The sequence below is a fragment of the Frieseomelitta varia genome, unplaced genomic scaffold (genome assembly GCF_011392965.1).
Source record: "Frieseomelitta varia isolate USP_RPSP 00005682 unplaced genomic scaffold, Fvar_1.2 scaffold_676, whole genome shotgun sequence".
In the NCBI taxonomy this organism is placed as follows: domain Eukaryota; kingdom Metazoa; phylum Arthropoda; class Insecta; order Hymenoptera; family Apidae; genus Frieseomelitta; species Frieseomelitta varia.
In genome coordinates, this window is record NW_025110452.1 from 57031 (window position 1) to 75915 (window position 18885).

The window sequence follows — 18885 nt, forward strand, 5'->3', positions numbered from 1 at the left end:
TATTTAAAAACTATACCTAGAAACTAATATACTATATTTAAAAACTATACCTAGAAACTAATATACTTTATTTAAAAACTATACCTAGAAACTAATATACTTTTTTTAAAAACTATACTTAGAAACTAATATACTATATTTAAAAACTATACTTAGAAACTAATATATTTTATTTAAAAATTATACTTAAAAAAAAAAACTAATATACTCTATTTAAAAACTAATTATACTTAGAACTAATTATATTTAAAAACGTTAATTATTGAAATTAAATTTAATTCAATTGTTAGTTAAAAAATAAATGACATCAATCAACAAACACTGATACACACAGTGTCCAAATTATCACAAAAATAAAAATCGTTCTTAGCGCTTAACGATCGACAATATAATATACACAGATAGAGTATTATAATCGAAAGGGATAAAAAAAAAGGGGGAAGAGAAATAGAGAAAGAGAGAGAAAAGAAATGTAACTCTTTTCAGTTATTTTGGGACACAGGGATCGTGAGCCTCGTTGCGTTCCCCCCTCAGTCGGTTTCTGCCAGATACCGATATCAACCGGCACAAAAGACCCCGTTGTACAAGAAATGATCACGGTTATGGAAAATGAACGACCCCCATTAATTATACCATTGTACGCTCGATAAACGTTCACGAGCTGCTGCTGCTGCTGCTGCTGCCGCCACGCTGCTGGCTGCATCGAAACGAATATATTTCAGATAAGCCCTCTCGATCTCGGTTTCGCGCGTTTACACGGCTCCGCGACAATATTTCAAGGTTACCGAATTGCACGCTGCAAATTATGCACCCAATGTGTTCCCATTCACGTGTTTCCTCCTTCCGGGCTTTGTGATTCTTGTAATTTGCGGTCTCGTTCGTTGAGACAGATGAGCAATGCAAACTTTGGAGAACTTGCGCGAAGATCAAATTGATCTCGATTAATTGTCAGACGATCTCTGAAGAATTAAAATACTTTATAGCTTCGCATTTCCCATAAATTTTCGTCAAAATCGGCAACCCAATTCTCGACGTTCTCGCCTGGACAGTAAGGGAGTAAAGAATTAAACGTTAATTATTTAATTAATCAGGGAATTATCGAAAAGTCTGAGTGGTTTATAAAATTGGTGATCTTCGCGTTCTTGCGTATGTGTGCATTATAATTGACAATATGATTTCCTGAAATGGGAATGGTTCGTTTCAACTTTTGCAAGGGAAGTGAAGTTATTATTTTATCACGATGCTAAAGTCAGAGGGGGTTTTCGCGTGTCGGCGTTCGCCAGCGTTGATCAGACACGTTCGTGATGTCGTTTTCTCGAATAACGCGGAACAAACGCATTAGGAGGAAGTATTATTTCATTAGCGTCGCGTGTCTCGAGCCGCATTAAGCGAAATTGAGCGCGAGCTCTCCGGCCAGGGAGAAAACTAAAGTAAGGTGTGTCCACCCGCTAACGCGCTAATAGCTTGCACAAATTAACCCGGTTGTTAATTAAGATCGAATCTAGATAGGAAGGGCTGTCAATTTAATTCAAAGCATTTCCCCTACGAAACTCGTTCCTCTCTTTTTTTTGTCGAGAAGTTCAAACAAATTCTAGTGATTCTAAGGAAAGTTCTTTCCAATCTAGATTATTACAGGCAAAAACATTTGACGAATTGAAATCAATTGTTGCAGGATCCCGTTCAGCGACCGGGCTGTCGAAGATCGACACACACCCGGAGGATGATGTGCTGTTCGTGTCGAGCAAGGACAGCGAAATCTCGGGCCTGTGGGTCAATTATCTCACTGCGTGTTTCGAACAGATCAGCAGGCAACAGGGCCGGCCGCCGTTCAAGTAAGCAACTTGCTATACTTCCGCCTTGTCGACAATGTTCCGAAACATTCGCCATTTGTTTACGATTATTATTAATTCCAACTGAACACTTCGAGAAGTGTACAAGTGGCAACGACGATCTGACGATTAACTCTTCCCGCAATTCCCGAATTCCTGCATTATTGCAGAGTTCGTCACGTAACAATCGAAGAGCCGATGCAACCTGGCGCCGAAGAGAGGATTCGATCGGCTCGCTTGCAGATCGTCGTCGTGTGTCCGATATTGTTGGAACGGGCGCAAAGTCGACCGGAGCAGGCGACCAACCTCTCCAGACAGTTGATCACCGACAAGGTGCTCGCGATGATGCTCGGCGTCCACGACAGCCACATCAGCGACGTGCACAAGTCGATCCTGGTCTCGTACAACCAGTGGCGGAAGTTCTTCGTGAAGGACCAGGACGAGACGTTCGTCGGCGAGTTGCTGGGCGCCGCGGTTGGAATCCTCGGCACAACGCCGCCGCCTGCGTTGAGGTGCGACAAAACCGCGTTCTCCGTGCACCCGAAGAAAGTAAAACTGGTGAGCAGAAAACCGTGATCGAAACCTCATCTAAACCGACGAACGATTTTGTTTAAATTAATCAGGGCTTAATTTTGTTAAACTGATTAAATTAAGGTTAAAAGTAAAAGCTGGATTTTATTAACTGGAAATGAAAATGGTTTCTTTTGACTCCTTTGCGCTGGCAACTGGTCCGCGGACCATAACGAGTGACCGAATAATTCGTCGCTTTCTTTTTCTTCTGATAGAAATTACTTAAGGAGCAATAAACTTGTCATTGGTTTTGCCTCGGTCACATTTAAATATAATACTTGAAAACCGAGAAAATGTTTGCAATTTGGAATAAACAGTTCTCGACGACACTGGAGAACTACTAAAGTGGTCAAAATAACCAATTTATAGTAATGTCCAATTATTGAAATTATAGAAATATAAAAATTATCTTACGATAATTTTATAGAAATATAGAAATTATAATCTTACTATAATTATAATTATAGAAATTATAAAAACATAGAAATTATAATCTTACTATAACTATAATTATAGAAATTATAATCTTAATTATAAAAGTACCGATGACCAATTTATAATTATAGACGTATGGTAATTTTTGAAAATTTGAATGATCTTTCGAGAAATGTGCAAATAAAAGCTTGTGTAATTTATTCTATTACAGAAGTCTTGCATTTTTTAACTTTAATGCTTCCGATGGAAATTTTACAGTTTGGTAGTTCTAGTGTTAAGAAAAGAATAACTTTTAATACCATATAAAGAAAAACGAAGAACTTTTAATACTATAACGACCTGCCGTGTTCGCGAGTATTTCTTCATCAGAAGCTCGTTTTTGTCAAGAATTTACAGATGTTGAAAATTAAGAAGAATAAGTGCGCTTGTATAATATAACACTTTAAATCTTATGTACAATCATTGTATTTCAATTTGAACTTAAACGAGCTTCACTACGGGAATTTATTTATTAAATTAAAAATTTATAATTCATTTGTTAAATTAAATGATACAGAGAGATGAAATATACTTTCAGGGTCACAATAGGATAATCGCGCTGTTGAACGACCCGCTACGACCCGAGGACAACGTGTCGGTGATCGTGGATCGTTGCGGCGAAGCGATCGACATCGCTCACGTGAAACGAAGAAATCCGTACGCGTTGCAGTTCTCCATTCCCGACAGATGCTTAGAGGTGTCGATGTTGGTCGGTGTTCGTATATCGAAAAACGGTTGTCCACTTGGCGTGAGGCAAGTGAAATGCGAGAGCAGGCTCAGGGAACTCGATCAGATCCTCAGAGCACACGACAATCCCTTAGAATTCATGTGCCAGGTAAAAATCAAAATCCCGATGGGAGTTTGACGAAACTTTGTTAAAAGAATTACGTACGAGGGGCGAGAATATTGATAAAATTTGCATTTTACTCGTAGACCTTTGGCTTCAATCCGGGTGACCGAGAGAAACTGGATAACTGGATGGTCCACGCGTTCCAACGAAACGTTCCACCGCACTTTAATCTTCTGTCCACGCCCAGTGGCGTAGTGTCTACTCAGAAAGTACACTCGAGTGAGTATTCCCTGATCACATCTGCTTTCATCATTGACAAACACTGTGAAATTAACCGTTGCTCGTTTTGCTTGCTGGACTGGCAGGAAGGCTGGTTGGTAAGAACTCAGACTGAATCTTCCCTTGAAAATTTTCTGCAAGCCAGAATTCGAATTTATTATTCTGAACACTTTTCAGAGTAAATCCTTAAATTACGATTTCTAGATCTCTAAGTTATCTGAATTTAAATTATGTATAAATTTAATATGATCCGGATATTTTTATTTTACCATTTACTATAATTACTCAAAATATATTGACTTTAGAAATTTCAATATCAATTATTATTCAAGCATACGTTTCTTTTTCAATTTTATTAACATTATATAATATTAAAAATGAAAAGAAATTTTCCCTTTTTGTAATTAAATTAAGTTATTAATTAAATTATAGTTAAATTAATTATTGTTATCACTTAATTTGACGAATTTACCAATTAGAATTATTTGATGAATTAATTTTAAAAATCTGTTTTCATTATTAATTATATCTCTTAGTTTAATTGTAATTAAAATTTTATGATCGCGAGATATCATTCGTGAAAGAACATTTATAGGTAATCGTACATTTTATATTAAAATGATATTAAAATTTGGAATAATTATATCTATCATTTCAGAATTATTTTTTTTCTATTTCATTTTCTTCAACGTTTTTTCACAGACCAATAATTCTAAATAATTAGAAAATGATGTAAAATTGTTAAATTTAATTAGGCCCCGAGGAGAATCCGACACTGTTGCATTTCGCCGCTCGTTTCGGCCTGGAGAGATTAGCCTGGCAGCTGCTGGAGTGTCCAGGCGGTGACATAGCGTGCGATCTGAGGAACGTGTCGGAACTCACACCTGCGGATCTTGCAGAGCAGGCGGGACACGCGAGACTGGCGCATCAGCTTCGTGGCTACATGGTACAAAAACATCGCCTTTAAAGCGACGTCACAATTAGTCCAATGGAACCGGTACTTTCGCGATATTTCTCTATTCCTAATTGACAGCTGTCGCAATGGACGATCCATCGTCTGTTTTTTCCTCCGAAAATAGACGGTCCGTAGACGGTGCTTCCAATTGAAAGCATGAATCAGCTAGAATCAGCCAAAGTTAATTCACATCGGTTGGAATTAGCCGGAATCGGTTAGAGTTAATTATGATTTATTAAATAATTAATTCTATTGAATTCAGTTAAGATCAATTGGGATTAACTCGAGGGTTCTAACTAATTCTCTCTCTCGGAGGGTTTTAATTATAATTAGAAAGGCTAATATTTACATATCGTCCATATTGCTAAAAACCTAGGGTTTATGATTTATAGAATTTCCTTTGGATCTTTCGTGTACGTTTCGGTGAATTAACTGGCATCTTACTTTTGAATTGCATGATTCGGGCGTTCCCTTGAATCCTCGTGCGCGGCGCCGCAGCAAATGAACGAGTTCACCAACATGTACAGCTACTTGAAAGTGATTAGCGAGACCACCACAGATCAAGCGGCAAGTGAGTATCTTTTTTACATTAATATTTCAGTTTTGATAGTCTCGAGTAGTTGAAAGAACGAGATTGAAATGTTCTTCAGGTGCGGACCCATCGACGACTAACACAGTAAACGACACCAATAACGACAAGGAGGATTATTGTCGTCCACGACCTTTGAGCGAAGCTTACTCGGTGCCACCGGCTGCAAGACCAATAACTTCCTTGATCCTACCAGGACAATTTCCAGTAACACCCAGCCCAACCACTACCACCAATAATCCCATTGAGGCAAATTATTCGATCGTACCAGCGCCGACTCCTGTCATCGTCAGTCCATCGACACCAACGTCTGCGACGACTATTTCGAACGGCCTTGAGCTCCCTCTTCAAGGTTACATGAAAATGCATCCAGCTGGTAGGTAGCTGTGCATGTATATATGTATATAAGTAAAATTGGGCCTTCGAATCTTGGTATTTCAGAAATTTAGATCTTTGGATCTCCGATTCTGCGAATTCTTGAATTATAACATTCACATTCGAATTTTTCTAAACACTTTCAATTCAAAAAATGATCTCTAAATTTTTAGATCTTCGGATCTTCGAATCCTTGAATTGTAATATTAACATTTGAACTTTTGAGATGCTCCAAACAATTTTTCCAAACACTTTCAGAAATTCGATGTTTCCAAAATTTAATTGTTCAAGGGCCAAGAACACCAACATCGAACGTAGTAAACCAGCAGCCACCCCGAACAGCGACGCCCACGCAGAGTCGTTCAGATTCACACCCTATGCTCGCTCGAGAAGAGAACAGTCAGTCTTCCTGCTCCTATGGCAGAGCAACTTTCAATTCTGGCAGCAGTACGAAGTCGAGGGAACCGTCTGGGCCTCAGGACGAGTTGCTGGAAATCATAAACGATTTCAAGAACAACGTGTTCACGATAACGGAGGTCGAGAGACTGGTCGAGAACTGGAGGAATCGCAACGACGTCCAGCAGAGCTTTAAAGACAAACAGAGGCAACTCACGGCGATGAGAGAAGAGTACGAAAGGATACAGAAGAGAATGAAAGAGGAAATGAAGGCCCCCACTCCTTTTGACAGAATCAAAAAGTTCTTCTCTAAAGGAAAGAAAGGTTCGTCAAAGCGAGATACATCTCATATAAAAAAAAGAAACTTACTTTTGTAAAAGTTTGAATTATTCTTGCTTCTGAATTTTGTAGATACGAAGGACTCTACGAACGGAAGTGACGATTCTTCTTCGACCAGCAAGGCGGAGAATGTTAATGGCGCACTGGCCGATCGTAGACCAGTTAGCAGCCTGAGTCTTCGTAGTGTTTCAAGTACGTGCTTGCAGAAATTACGTAATTTGAATCATGAAACAATACGATTCAAGTTTATTTCCTTCTGAAGAAAATGTTCTAATTAATTTCGATTTTCTTAGGCTCGTCTTCGTCCGGTAGAATGAGTACTGCCAGCGGATGCAGCGGGACCAGTTTAGGCGACAGTGGCACTCACTCTGACACTGAGGATCGACGAGTTAGTATTTTTGAAAAGACTGACATCTCAGTGAAAAAAAGAAATATAAAAACCTGTTTACAAATGAAGATATTTTTATTTCGTTGACTTCAAAATTGAAAATCTCCGGGTGAATTGTTTCAGCTGCAAAATGCCAAAGAGGACAAATCGGGCGTAATGTCGTACGAAATACCGCCGGCTCCCAAACCATTCACAGGAAGGTATTCCCCGGCGCTTAGGTATTCCCCATCTGCTCGTTCCTCGACTGGAAACGATCCAGACTTGAGACCGTCTCAGCCGTCGTTAAGAGGCGAGGACACTGAATATTACATCGCCTTCCCACCTTCGGGATTACCCATTCACTGTGAGTAATCATCATCTGGTATTTTCAAAGCAAAAAAATAAAACTGCGTGAAGATGATCTTAAAATATTAAAAAATTCAACAGTTCTAATTTTAAATAATTCTAATTGATATTCCAGTCATTTGCAAATTATGAATCGCAATTTTATTCCAAACGAAAAAATTCTAAATATGTAATGGTTTTCAATAACGATCAACAGCTTTCAAGACAGAGGCCTCTTTGAAGGAACCAAAAACTCCAAGCTCCCCGTGCGACCATCCAAAGTACCTGGACATGATTCAAAATTCGTTGCCAGTGACCACCTCAGATTCAGACTCTTCCAGACGTCCTGGCAACAGTTACGCAAACATCGACCCGTCTGTGCTAAATCCAGCGCCAGTACCGCCGGCTGGCATGTGCATTCCAACAAATTACGTGAACGTGATTCCAGCGTGCGTCACCTCGTTTCAAGAAGCTATTCAACGTCAGCAGACCGAGCAAAGGCATTCACTTGACTTGAGCCATGCGTCTGAGGCCTCGAAGAACTCGACGAAGGTCGAGACTGCCAATCAAACAGGGGAAAACAAAGTCGCTGATAACGTACAGGGTCAAGGTCATATCGTGAATGAAGCACAAAGTCCAAATAACGAGGAATACGTGGAAACGGACCTGATGAATGATTCAGAAGGCGTGGACGTGCTAGATACTGGTAAACTACCAGAATACATGAACGTCGATATTCCTCAGGATCAAAAAACTGGCGCCACGAAGAAGATGCCTGCACCTCCTGTTCCACCAAGAGGTAAAATGATTCCTTTCTTCTTCTTCCTTAATTAACTATATTTAGTTGTAAACTGCATTTCTCAATTATTAATTGTTTAACATTTTTCAAGTGAATCTCTCTGAAGCTCTTTCAAATTATACTTCCTTTGACAGTTTAACTTTCATCATACACCACTACAAAATGATTAAATATAGCGATAATATTTAACAGTTCTTCAGTTTCTTTTAGAAAATGAAATATTTTCTCTGCATTTCATCAAGCTGTACCACAAATATGTCAAATATGTATGTCAAACATTCTGACTCAAAACTTACTCGTTCATCACATGCTTAGAAATAGTTTAGAAACAACTCTTTCAGGACTTTAAATTACATCCACAACCAAATGATTCAAAAACGACTACCCGTGCAAATTCCTTACCAGTTTAATCATTGACCGTTTCTCTCTTACTTGACAGTAAAATGACTAACGAAGACCTAAGTGAACTTTCATCATCGTTTGCTACTTTGAACGCTATACTACACATACCACTTTGCTCTTGTGAAAACCAATTTGTAAGAATTCTTTTTCCTATTTTCTGTTGCAGTCGTTACAAAGAAATAGAAGAAGAACGATCACTATAAATGGAATAGAAAAGAAGCTGCTTCTTTTCTTAGAAATTTTAACAAGTGGATCGTTCGAAAACAATGCTCTCAACGAACGTTCCCCGAACATAATATCAAGTACTCGACGTCAGTGTTCTTCGTAATCGTTAGTATTAGTAGCGTATTTAAATGTACATTGTTCCATGTGTTTTCTGTGTACATTACCTCTGTTCTTTTTTCTTTGTTTCCCTTTATTCGAATACTCGATGAGACGTAACTTGATCTGCAATTCTTTTTAAGCTATTGTACTATTGTTTAAGTGCGTTTATTGGTCGTTATTATTTTAAAACTGTCTCGCGAGTGCGCTGCGAGAATAAAATAAAACACATGTATAATTAGCTGTTAATTGTAATTTGACATTTCCATGAATTTATAAGATTAGTGAGAAATTTAGGGATCTCGAGATTTCATTAAAATCAATCTTGAGTTTCCCGAGTTGGAGCCAATGAGAGAATTGTTTTATCATTTTTTCTTTTTCTTTCTCCAATTTCGAATTTTATGACTTAACTAATAAGTATTCGAGGCTTTCTAATTATGCCACTAAGTTGTATATTAATTAATTAATCGATACTCGGATCTCGAGCCATCGATGAATACAATGCTAGCGAGCGCCAAATCAAATTTTCATCTTTTGGCGGAAAGCCAAAATCATAATTTGTACATACTGTCCTCTGTTCTAATATTCTATTATTATTATTATTATTATTGTTATTATTATTATTATTATTATTGTAATTAGTTATCTGTATCAACCGTTAAGATTAAGTTAAATCAATTTAGTGCGGCAATTGTTAAGAAGTTAACAGTTAAGAAGAAATGTGAATGACGCCAAAGACTGCGTTAAGAAAATTACGGCGTCGCCTAATTATTTTCTCATGCACCAGACATTGTAATCATTCTCTAACGTAAACGACACTCTGTACAGGCGTCGGAACTCCAAACATCTTTATAAAATCGACGACGAAATGCGTTTTTCAAGTACCAAGGATGCATTTATCGTTCTAATTGTAATAGCCTAGAGCAACAATATTTTACAAAATGACTTTTTTTTATTTTTACCAGTAGAGGCACTGCTATGGTCTTTTTTTTATATTTATGTTTACACCAATAAAGCTGAAAACAATAGAAACTGAAAAATTATTTCGAAATAGTGTTCGTGTCGCTTAGATCATTAATTAATATTAATAACGTAAGATATAGCGAAGCACGAAGAAATAACTATTAAGCGTAATTTATGCACAATCTGAAGTCGTAATTTTTGTCAGATCTGCGCTACAAGAATTGCCGCGTCTGTTTGCAGGAAAACCGGTTCTCCTCAGTAATTATACGCTGAAAAGTCAGTTGCGCAACTTGCCGCCTTCAAGTTTGTACAAATTTCACGAATAGCAAAATTTTTGTCATTTTGTTTTGATTTTTGGAAATTCAATTACTTCTTGATACAAGTTCCAGAATTTTCATACCATTTTCCAAGAGAACAGTTCCTCTGATGCTTTTACTCCTCATGTTGAATACTGTATGAAAAGCTGACCTTGGATTTTACGGTACGTTCTTTTTTTAACAGATGTCTGCTCAGTGTGGAATCATTTATTAAGGCTGTTATTTTTGCTTTTTTAAACATTCTGCACGAGTGATGTCACGCTCGTGTATTTCTGAATAAAACATGCGATTGCATATGCATCGACAGTAGCGAACAACCTATTGTAGTGTCAACATCACGGCCGAACGTTTTCGAATTCTCGAAAATACATTCAGTACATGACGAATCGAACGACTCCTCCGTCCTTTCACGAAGAGCGATTAGTTTTTTTTCAAACATTAAGGTATTTCTATTTTTCGATGAAAACGACGCTTGAAATCTGAGATAATTTGACTTTCTCATCGCTATGCTTACAACGTAAAATCTACATTTTACGAATTCCATGTGTCAAAACATGTCAGAATATCAAATTGACATTCCCTCAAATAATTATAATTAACTCTTAAAGACTATTTATGAATGAAATTTCACCTTGTGCGAATTTCCCTTCAATTTCATTTTCATTGAATTCAATAACTCTTTCCATTTCACGTATAATGTAATAACAATAATTTCTGAAATAAGAAGAGAGCAAAATTTCATTCATAATAAGATTTAAATAAAGAAGAGACTGTAAATTTATATTACAGAAGAAGGAAAGTTGTTACCCTCGGCTCAACGACCAAGAAATCGTCCAGACGGCCATTCATTTATTTCTGGGGCTCGCAGGAACCGCTATCTTCCTTCCGCTCGATTTAGATTTATTCGTTAATTGGATTTGCCCAGTTAATTGCGGTTCAACATCCGAGGTAGGACCACTGATCCTTGATTACCGAGTAACCACGTGCTCCGTACGATTATCATTAAGTGGGGATCAATCTTATATAGGAGAGAAATTACTCTCTTCGGCAAAAGCCTCGATCACCTGGCTCTTCGTCAGTCGATTCGCGACGATTTCACAAGCCATCAGCTTTCAATTCTGGAAGCATTAACACGAAATAATTAATACATCTACGAGACTTTTTGAACTTTCAAAGTATAGTGATCGTTAGTCACGAAAGGCTGTTGCCGCGAGGAAACAAATGAAATGTGTCGCTAAAACTGTGAAATAAATATTCTTCGAGTGCAAATTTCACGAAAAACAAAAGTTCGAAGTAATAAAAATTTTCACACGTGTATTCTTTGTTTGTAGTAATTCAACGTGAATAAATAATCGGAAAAATGAAGTTGCTGTCGATAGTGTTGGTGTTGATGTTATCGTTGGCCACCACGCTTGGTCAAAGGTTTGTTTAGTTAATTAATTGTTTACCACTGATTTTTGTACATTTGTAGAAGATTTACAAGTATAATAATATCTGAAAATACGTAAAATATTTGAGCTATAAGTAAGTTTGAAACATCTCTTTTGTTTCGATAAAAACACAAATCTGTGAATCTTCCTCATAAAATTGAAATAACAATGTCTTCAGATATGATTTCGAGAAACCAGGCTCTTGTCCACCACCTTTGCCAGTACAGATTTGTAGCCAGTCCTGTTTCTCTGACGCACAATGTTCAGACATTGGCAAATGTTGCCCCACCAATTGCGGAGGTTTTATTTGCACAAAACCTGTGACCAAGGTAGAAGCAGTTTCTAGAGGTAAAGTGACAGTATTTAATAATTATTTAAAAATTATGTACGATTATTTTAATTCTCTAATATAAAATATTCAGAAAGAAAAAGGAAACTATTTAACTTAAAATTCATTGAAGAAAAAATTTGACCTAATCTGTACGTTTAGAGAAACCAGGTTCGTGTCCAGCTGAACCAAAAGGAAGATGGGTGTGTTCATCAACCTGCAGCGTTGACAATCACTGTAGAGGAACGTTGAAATGTTGCAAGAACCGTTGTGGAGCATTGGCATGCCAAAAACCAGATGTTGAAGTGATTGAATCTCTAGACATTCCACTTGTTCCAGTGGATGATTCTTACAACAATCCCAGGAATCCTTACAGCAATCCCAGAGATCCAAGTAATTACGTATATTATTCCTATAATTAGAATAATTGTAGATCATGTTAAAATATTACCAGAGAAATGATTCTATTTTATTCAGTTTATTAATGATTGTCATATTGTAACAAAATGTATTCTTGTGCCATATCTTGTACTTATTGAAAAACTTGTGAACTAAACTCTTACTTAAATGTATTATTGCGTATCCACTAAAATTTGTTCATATCTTTTTTGTAAAGTATAAAAATATAAAATATAAGATATAAAATATAATTTCGAAAGTAAATAATAATATTATAACTTATTTTCATTTATACATTTCAATCTGTCGTTGACTAACAAATTTTAATTCTTCATTCAACTGTATTTAATAAATATTTTCACAAAGAAGGAAAGAAGATTTTATTTTCTGTTGCCATAACAGAGTTTAAATTTTACATTCGTCTTCGTAATTGAAACACGACGTTGAATTTTTAAATTTCTTAAGTGATTTCTCAGAAACAAATTCATTGTTAAGCGACTTAACGCAATTAATACCTTGTTAATCTATTGACTTGAATTTGCGTAGAACCTTGAAGGGTATACTACGAAATCAAGTTTATATTTTTCAAATTTTTTTCAAAAAGATAATCATTAGTACAAGGTATTATCAAATTATTCTGTTATTAGAAAAGAAGGTAAGAAAATAAAAAAAAACACTGGATAAATAAGACAAAGGGAGAAATGACATATCTTTTCCAGAAGCATTTGAGAAAAATGCTATATACCATATAAAATGTGCTTCAAAGCATGCACCCTGTGGATAACCCCTAGGATAGGTGCCGAAACTAATTTATATTATTATCCTTAGCACACGCTGTTGCTCTCTTTGTCTACCGCGCGAATATGTCTGTCCTTGTCCAACACTATCGCTCTCCTTGTCTATCCTTGTCGTACACTGTTGCTCTCCTTGTCTACCGCACAGGTATGTCTGTTCTTGTCGCACGCTGTTGCTCTCCTTGTTTACCGCACAGAGGTATGAAAAGAAAGCTAAGGGTCTAATTAGAATAATACAATCACAAAAGTTCACAATTCATTTCGCTAAATTAAGTTTTTTAGCAAATAAAAATTTCTCTGTTTTACGGGGTAAGAAACACTAGCGCCGCGTTGTGGCAGACCGGTGGAACTAAACGCTCTATAACCATATAAGGAGAATAATTAATTTTAATTTTTCACGCTACTAATTTGCACTTCACGAGCACATATTTCAAAGATAATGCTATCAGTTACGTTGGCAAATAAATCTGAATCTAATATTCACTATAGTTTGCGCGAATTTATGCACTCACTGCTAGCACTATTACTATCGCAAACGAAATTGAAACATTCTTTATACGTACATTCTATATATGTAAACTATACTTAAACAAAACGTAAAACGCAAGCTTAGGGTCTCTAAAATCGAAGACGCAACTATAACAGTCACAAATGATTAATCTTTTAATTAATTTCTTCTCGTAATTTGTGGAAAAACTGTCACCTGTCAATGTTTAGATGAAATGGTGGCGCCATCTATTGATAACTCGGTGGTACTAAAGTAGAAAATTCTGTTTTGACAAGGACAGACATATTTGCGCGGTAGACAAGGAGATTATTAAGTTATTACAGTTGAATTCGATAAGAATATATTTAATTTTATACAAAATATAAAAATAATAATATATACAAAATATAAAATAATAATTATACAAAATATAAAAAATAATAATATGTCAAATTTTGCAATTTATTTTGCTTTGGGAATTACGACAGAAATGATTGTAATTATAGAAGCTAATGATTGTAATTATGAGAAACTATTATATAATTTTTTTAATAGAAGGAATCATTTATGGTGATTGCTATTTTATGTCTAAACGAGTTTAAATATGTTTCATTGCGTTTATGGTATTGATTAAATCAAGAGAAGATCGTAAAATACTTCAAGAACTTTATTTCAATTAAAAAAAATTTTTTTTTAGTTTGGAAACTTGAAAAAAGTCGGCGAAATATGTTCGAACATATTATTTTACACTCTTAATTCTTCTGGAATTTCTCGCAAGCCACACTTTCGTACCATTTATTGCTCAATCCCGTAGACGATCTTTTCATAAGGATAATTTGCATCAATGATGGAGTAACACACACATACACGTACGAAACTGAACTCTGCGTTATGAGTCACGTAAATTCACAATTGAAATACCAAACTGTATTATTCGTTAGATCACAATATAAAGACATATCGATAATGATAATAAATGCTTTTATAAACTAATGTCGAGGAATACCAAGATGTTGAATCAGCCTGTTTCCTATGTACGTTTCACGACATGTTCCTCTCGCTGACCGTAAAGTAGTGGTGGAATCGAGCGAGGTAATAACCCAAAGATCGCTAGATAGATAAAAGAAGAAGGAAACTGATGAAGAAAGATTTAAGAAGCTGAGGGATTCACGCGCCAATTAGACGTTGCTCGTCTTCCAACCGAATAAATCTAAGTAATTTCAGAGGAAGAGGAAAATCGTCAAGGGAAATTTTTAACCAAGAGGAATGTATAGTACGTGCACTTTGTGAAAATTCTGTTTCTTTCTGTATACAAGATGTTTCAAGTTAATAAGAAGTTGAAGTGAGTCGAAGAGAAATATTACTGTGAAACTTGATGGTTCCTGAGAATAAAAGGGCATGCAAAAAGAATGAATACTTCCGTTTATATTGAGACATCTTACGTAATTGTACATATTATTTTGTCTTTTAAATTATTAGATAATGATTTGTATGTTGTTTTAGGGAAAGAAATAATTCTGGTACTGGCTGTATGCTTATTAATTGCTGTGGCAGACGCTCAGCTGTCTTGTAAGTTAAATAATCATTCATATGTAATTAGTTCAAAGGATGTAACAATTTTGTATGAAGTTAATAGAGTTTTTTTTTCTTGCTGTTGAATTATTTATCACGAATGAATATAATAATGTCATAAATACAGTTTTATCATCTGTAACTATTGACTTTGAGCGATTAAATGATTTCAGATCTCTCAATTTACATATGTATCTTGAATTTTGTTAAAAAACTACCATTAAAATTTTATATTGATAAATATTTTATTGTCATAAATATATACATTCGTACATAATCATCCTACAAAAAAAAAACATGAATACGATTTTATAGATGTTTTGATCTTAAATTTTATCTGTGATTGCATGTACATACGTATAAAAAGTGATATTGCATAATTATTACCATGCGAATTATGCACTTTTTCAGTACAGTTTACTTAACAAGTGTTCATTAATCTATTTGACACTATGCAATTTATTTGATACTAGAAATAATCGAAATGAGTTTCTGTTTTCGAGAATCAGGATATTCAAATTATTGTCTCGTAAATGTATTCGTAATTGATCAATATTTCAGATAAAGAGGGGCATTGTCCGTTAAGAAACAGCATTTCAAAATGCAGTCCAAGATGCGTTTCGGATTTTCAATGCTCTTTTAACAAGAAATGCTGCCCGAATAAATGCGGAAGTGATTCGTGTGCTCCAGCGAGCGCTGTCAGCACCGGCAATGGATACAAAGGATCATCGGATGGTAAAAAAAATTATGATTCAATTTCTTAAAGCTTTTATCTTTTCAAGACGAACGAAATTTATTTTCTAGGCATTTATTTTCTAAGCTTAACGAAATTTATTTTCTAGGCAACGTTTACTGCGCTGGAATCAAATGCGGCCCGTATGAAAAATGTCAACTCGATCGTAGAACAAAGCGCGAAAAATGTACTCGCACGTGATCAAATGTTTACAAAATAAATGAACATTTATTAGTCTTGATTATTCTGCTTCTGCTTCTCAATCCTTTCGTGGGCATAATTCAATTTTTGCAAAAATTCGAACGAATAGAAAGGTTAATAAAATTCATTTAGGATCATTCAAGACAAGAAAATTCAAATTCAAATTGCAAGAAGGTCGAAGTACGATTAATTGTGATGGCAACCTGTTGAAAGTGAATCGACTATCGACGCCATGAATTTCAATCGATTTTTCTCGATAACCTCTTTATTGTTTTATAAGCGGCTATATGCCGGACGAACAGTTAACATTTCAACAGTATTTGAAAAGCATGTATAAAGTGACACGACGCTAAAATATCACTTCGTTCGAAATATTTCTCAGCAAAATGGCATTTGATCAGTCTTGATTCTTTGTAACAAAGGCACGTACGGGTTTTTTTTGTCACTGTGAAAGAGGTTAGATCTATGCCGACATTACGATGGCAATGGAATTTTTAGTAAATCGACTGAAAGCTCTTATGGTAGTTCTTCTGGGGATATTTAGACGAGCAATGTGTTGTCTCCGACGACGAAGAAGATCATCCTGTGATTCAATCCCTCTGTCCACGGTCGGCGTAGTACCAAATACCGTAAACAACACAGCACAACCAGTGAGTTCCAAGCATTATTGTTCATCTCTTTTTTTTAGTTCATCTCTTTTGTAACGATTCAAAAATCATGTAAATCCTGTTGTACCATTGACTGTGATAATAGTAATTACTGAAGATACTTGCTCAAGGAATTAGAGCACTGGGATCAATGGGAGGAAAATCCTGTCGTGGTCGTGCCAGATAGACCAGTTAACGTGATACAAGCAAAGATTGAACAATACAGGCAGCAAGTATCGAAATCACCAGAATCTGCAGAAGAGCAGCAACCAAATTTCTTTGAGGTAATTGTTTTTATTGCTTTGGCAACAGGGAAATTTGTGTGTATCTAATTTATGCTTCTATGTGTTGCAGAACATGACACCAAAGATTACTACACAGACAAAGATTTTAGTGAAGGACAAGGATTCAGAAAATGTATCCTGGAACGCATCAAAGTTTGCCATAGTCAATGATCCAGTACCATCTGTACGTTGATATTTCTTGAGTAACTGCTTTTAATGAGAGGAAAGTATATAATTTCTAAAACTATGCTCCCGTAGAATGAACTAGGAGATTGGGAAGACAATGCTGTTGGTTGGGAGGAAGAAACAACAAAAGAATTTGGAGATCCCACAAAGACATTGAGAGAACAAAAGCGAAGAGAAAGAGAACAACGATTGTTCGAACAGCAACAGAAGAGAATCGAACGCAATTCAAGACCTCAGCCATTAGGAGCAAAATTAAACTCTTGATGAGGAAGAACATAGTCACAAAGATTTATATCAAAAATAATAATTTTTCATTCAGTGATATATTCGTGCAATGTGATGTTTTTGCAACTACATGAAACGTTAATTAAAATTAAGAAAAATCAAAGGTTATTATTTATATTATGAGTTATTCATATGTAAAATCTTATATTCCTTATAAGAAAACATATCACGACGATATTTTGTTTAAATCGTCCAAATTTGAATTTTAACGTATTTACTAATTAATTGTTATGCATTTAATTTTTTGTTGGGAGTTTCTCAAAAGTCGTTGGATGGTATTTAATCCTATCGAACTTATTAACAGAAATCAAAAGAACTGACTTATTTACATAACGTACAGAAACTACGAATGTACTTTCACACTGTAAACAAATGGTAACTATTATTGTTTAAATTTAGGCTTACTATTATTGTTTAAATATATTGTTTTAGTTTTAAAATGTTTATAACGTCCAGGCACATTCCATGTAAATAATCTTGTAACACCATGTAGAAGCTGATTTTTTACAATGAAATCGGACTACTTTTCGGGGGCAGATTAAAACAAAATTCAATAACTAATCTCTTCGCAAGTATTAATTCATCTGTATGATTATTCTCTTAATCATACCGATGTAGAATCGAGATTGAATTTGTAGCAGTATGAAATAAATCACATTACTAAACATAGTATTATTAAAAAAAAACAACTTTACAGAAAACCTTGAACGAACACAAACAAACATTTTGTGATGTATTATAAGTATGACTAACGAGCGTTTGATATTTACATTGCTTTTAATATGCTATTTATACGAAATTGTAATAGGAAGAAATTATTATAAAGGACAGAGGAAACAATAAATGAATATATTTGATTGGCATACGTAAAATATTGGCACATCAACCGTGCTTCACGTGTCGATAAAATATATGTGATCAAACAAACTTTCCCTTATGTACAGCCGAAGATAAGGTTGGACTTGAAAAAGATAAGGACGCGGAAACCACAGGATCAAATATTCCCTTGTATGTCGTCATTCTCTACACGCTCTTATATTTGTTAAACTGTCATCAAGTATTTGTGTCATATTTTTCACACCACGTTGGACATAACAGTTATAATCCATCAAAGTGAATTGGTAAGTACATAAAACAATATTTGTACTAAAAGAGCTTACAATACGTAGTTTCTACATTCGAAGTGAACTTTGACCAAAAAATACATCACAAAAGTTGCACGACTATTTGTACTCCTGTGGAAAATTAACAAATGATAATTCAAATTACCAATTTACCGCGGCAATGTTTGAAAACCAGAGAACGCGGTATTTTCAAATTGCAGTAACATACTAATCTTGGTAACTGACCGCGGGTCAAAATCAAATCTGACCGATTAAAAAGAGAAGGTATGTGGCAAAAATTTTAAATGAATAAAGAGACAATTAAA

General features: G+C 35.4%; 4 protein-coding genes and 2 long non-coding RNA genes across 11 annotated transcripts in view; 4 read left to right on the forward strand and 2 right to left on the reverse strand.

Annotated features, from left to right (window-relative positions):
* Positions 1 to 9858, forward strand: part of LOC122535128 — a 52925-nt gene extending 43067 nt beyond the window's left edge. Inside the window, exons 6-19 of one of the 3 annotated variants that reach the window (XM_043666364.1) lie at positions 1673 to 1832; positions 2000 to 2387; positions 3412 to 3708; positions 3807 to 3942; positions 4029 to 4040; positions 4698 to 4888; positions 5396 to 5468; positions 5548 to 5862; positions 6153 to 6581; positions 6669 to 6788; positions 6890 to 6984; positions 7108 to 7327; positions 7526 to 8107; positions 8676 to 9858. In XM_043666364.1, the coding sequence (XP_043522299.1) occupies positions 1673 to 1832; positions 2000 to 2387; positions 3412 to 3708; positions 3807 to 3942; positions 4029 to 4040; positions 4698 to 4888; positions 5396 to 5468; positions 5548 to 5862; positions 6153 to 6581; positions 6669 to 6788; positions 6890 to 6984; positions 7108 to 7327; positions 7526 to 8107; positions 8676 to 8692 (3035 nt within the window). In that variant the 3' untranslated portion in view covers positions 8693 to 9858. Of the gene's footprint in view, positions 1 to 1672; positions 1833 to 1999; positions 2388 to 3411; positions 3709 to 3806; positions 3943 to 4028; positions 4041 to 4697; positions 4889 to 5395; positions 5469 to 5547; positions 5863 to 6152; positions 6582 to 6668; positions 6789 to 6889; positions 6985 to 7107; positions 7328 to 7525; positions 8143 to 8675 lie in introns of those variants that run through there. The other 2 variants (XM_043666362.1, XM_043666363.1) reach the window with 2 other exon arrangements.
* Positions 4886 to 6762, reverse strand: LOC122535131. The gene is made up of 3 exons (XR_006308102.1): positions 6627 to 6762; positions 5342 to 6349; positions 4886 to 5062 (listed from the first exon to the last, which is right to left on the reverse strand). It is a non-coding gene; the product is annotated as an uncharacterized LOC122535131 (long non-coding RNA).
* Positions 7784 to 8729, reverse strand: LOC122535130. The gene is made up of 3 exons (XR_006308101.1): positions 8510 to 8729; positions 7975 to 8262; positions 7784 to 7867 (listed from the first exon to the last, which is right to left on the reverse strand). It is a non-coding gene; the product is annotated as an uncharacterized LOC122535130 (long non-coding RNA).
* Positions 9859 to 10414: 556 nt separating the features above from the next.
* LOC122535129 (waprin-Phi1-like) lies at positions 10415 to 12460 on the forward strand. 4 transcript variants are annotated; one of them, XM_043666367.1, is made up of 6 exons: positions 10415 to 10553; positions 10900 to 11058; positions 11138 to 11230; positions 11442 to 11530; positions 11714 to 11888; positions 12031 to 12460. In XM_043666367.1, exons 4-6 carry the CDS (start codon positions 11471 to 11473, stop codon positions 12288 to 12290), a joined length of 495 nt encoding a protein of 164 aa, XP_043522302.1. In that variant the 5' UTR covers positions 10415 to 10553; positions 10900 to 11058; positions 11138 to 11230; positions 11442 to 11470; the 3' UTR covers positions 12291 to 12460. The 4 variants fall into 4 exon arrangements, with proteins under 4 accessions (XP_043522302.1, XP_043522300.1, XP_043522301.1 ...); XM_043666365.1 differs by having other exon boundaries at positions 10900 to 11230; XM_043666366.1 differs by lacking the exon at positions 11138 to 11230.
* A 1933-nt stretch (positions 12461 to 14393) lies between these two features.
* LOC122535142 (waprin-Thr1-like) lies at positions 14394 to 16094 on the forward strand. Its single transcript, XM_043666390.1, has 4 exons — positions 14394 to 14821; positions 15052 to 15117; positions 15682 to 15855; positions 15963 to 16094. Exons 1-4 carry the CDS (start codon positions 14815 to 14817, stop codon positions 16052 to 16054), a joined length of 339 nt encoding a protein of 112 aa, XP_043522325.1. The 5' UTR covers positions 14394 to 14814; the 3' UTR covers positions 16055 to 16094.
* A 154-nt stretch (positions 16095 to 16248) lies between these two features.
* On the forward strand, positions 16249 to 18126 carry LOC122535140 (receptor-binding cancer antigen expressed on SiSo cells). The gene is made up of 4 exons (XM_043666388.1): positions 16249 to 16704; positions 16833 to 16985; positions 17056 to 17169; positions 17244 to 18126. The coding sequence occupies exons 1-4, from the start codon at positions 16534 to 16536 to the stop codon at positions 17433 to 17435; spliced, it is 630 nt and encodes a 209-aa protein (XP_043522323.1). The 5' UTR covers positions 16249 to 16533; the 3' UTR covers positions 17436 to 18126.
* The last annotated feature ends 759 nt before the right edge of the window (positions 18127 to 18885 follow it).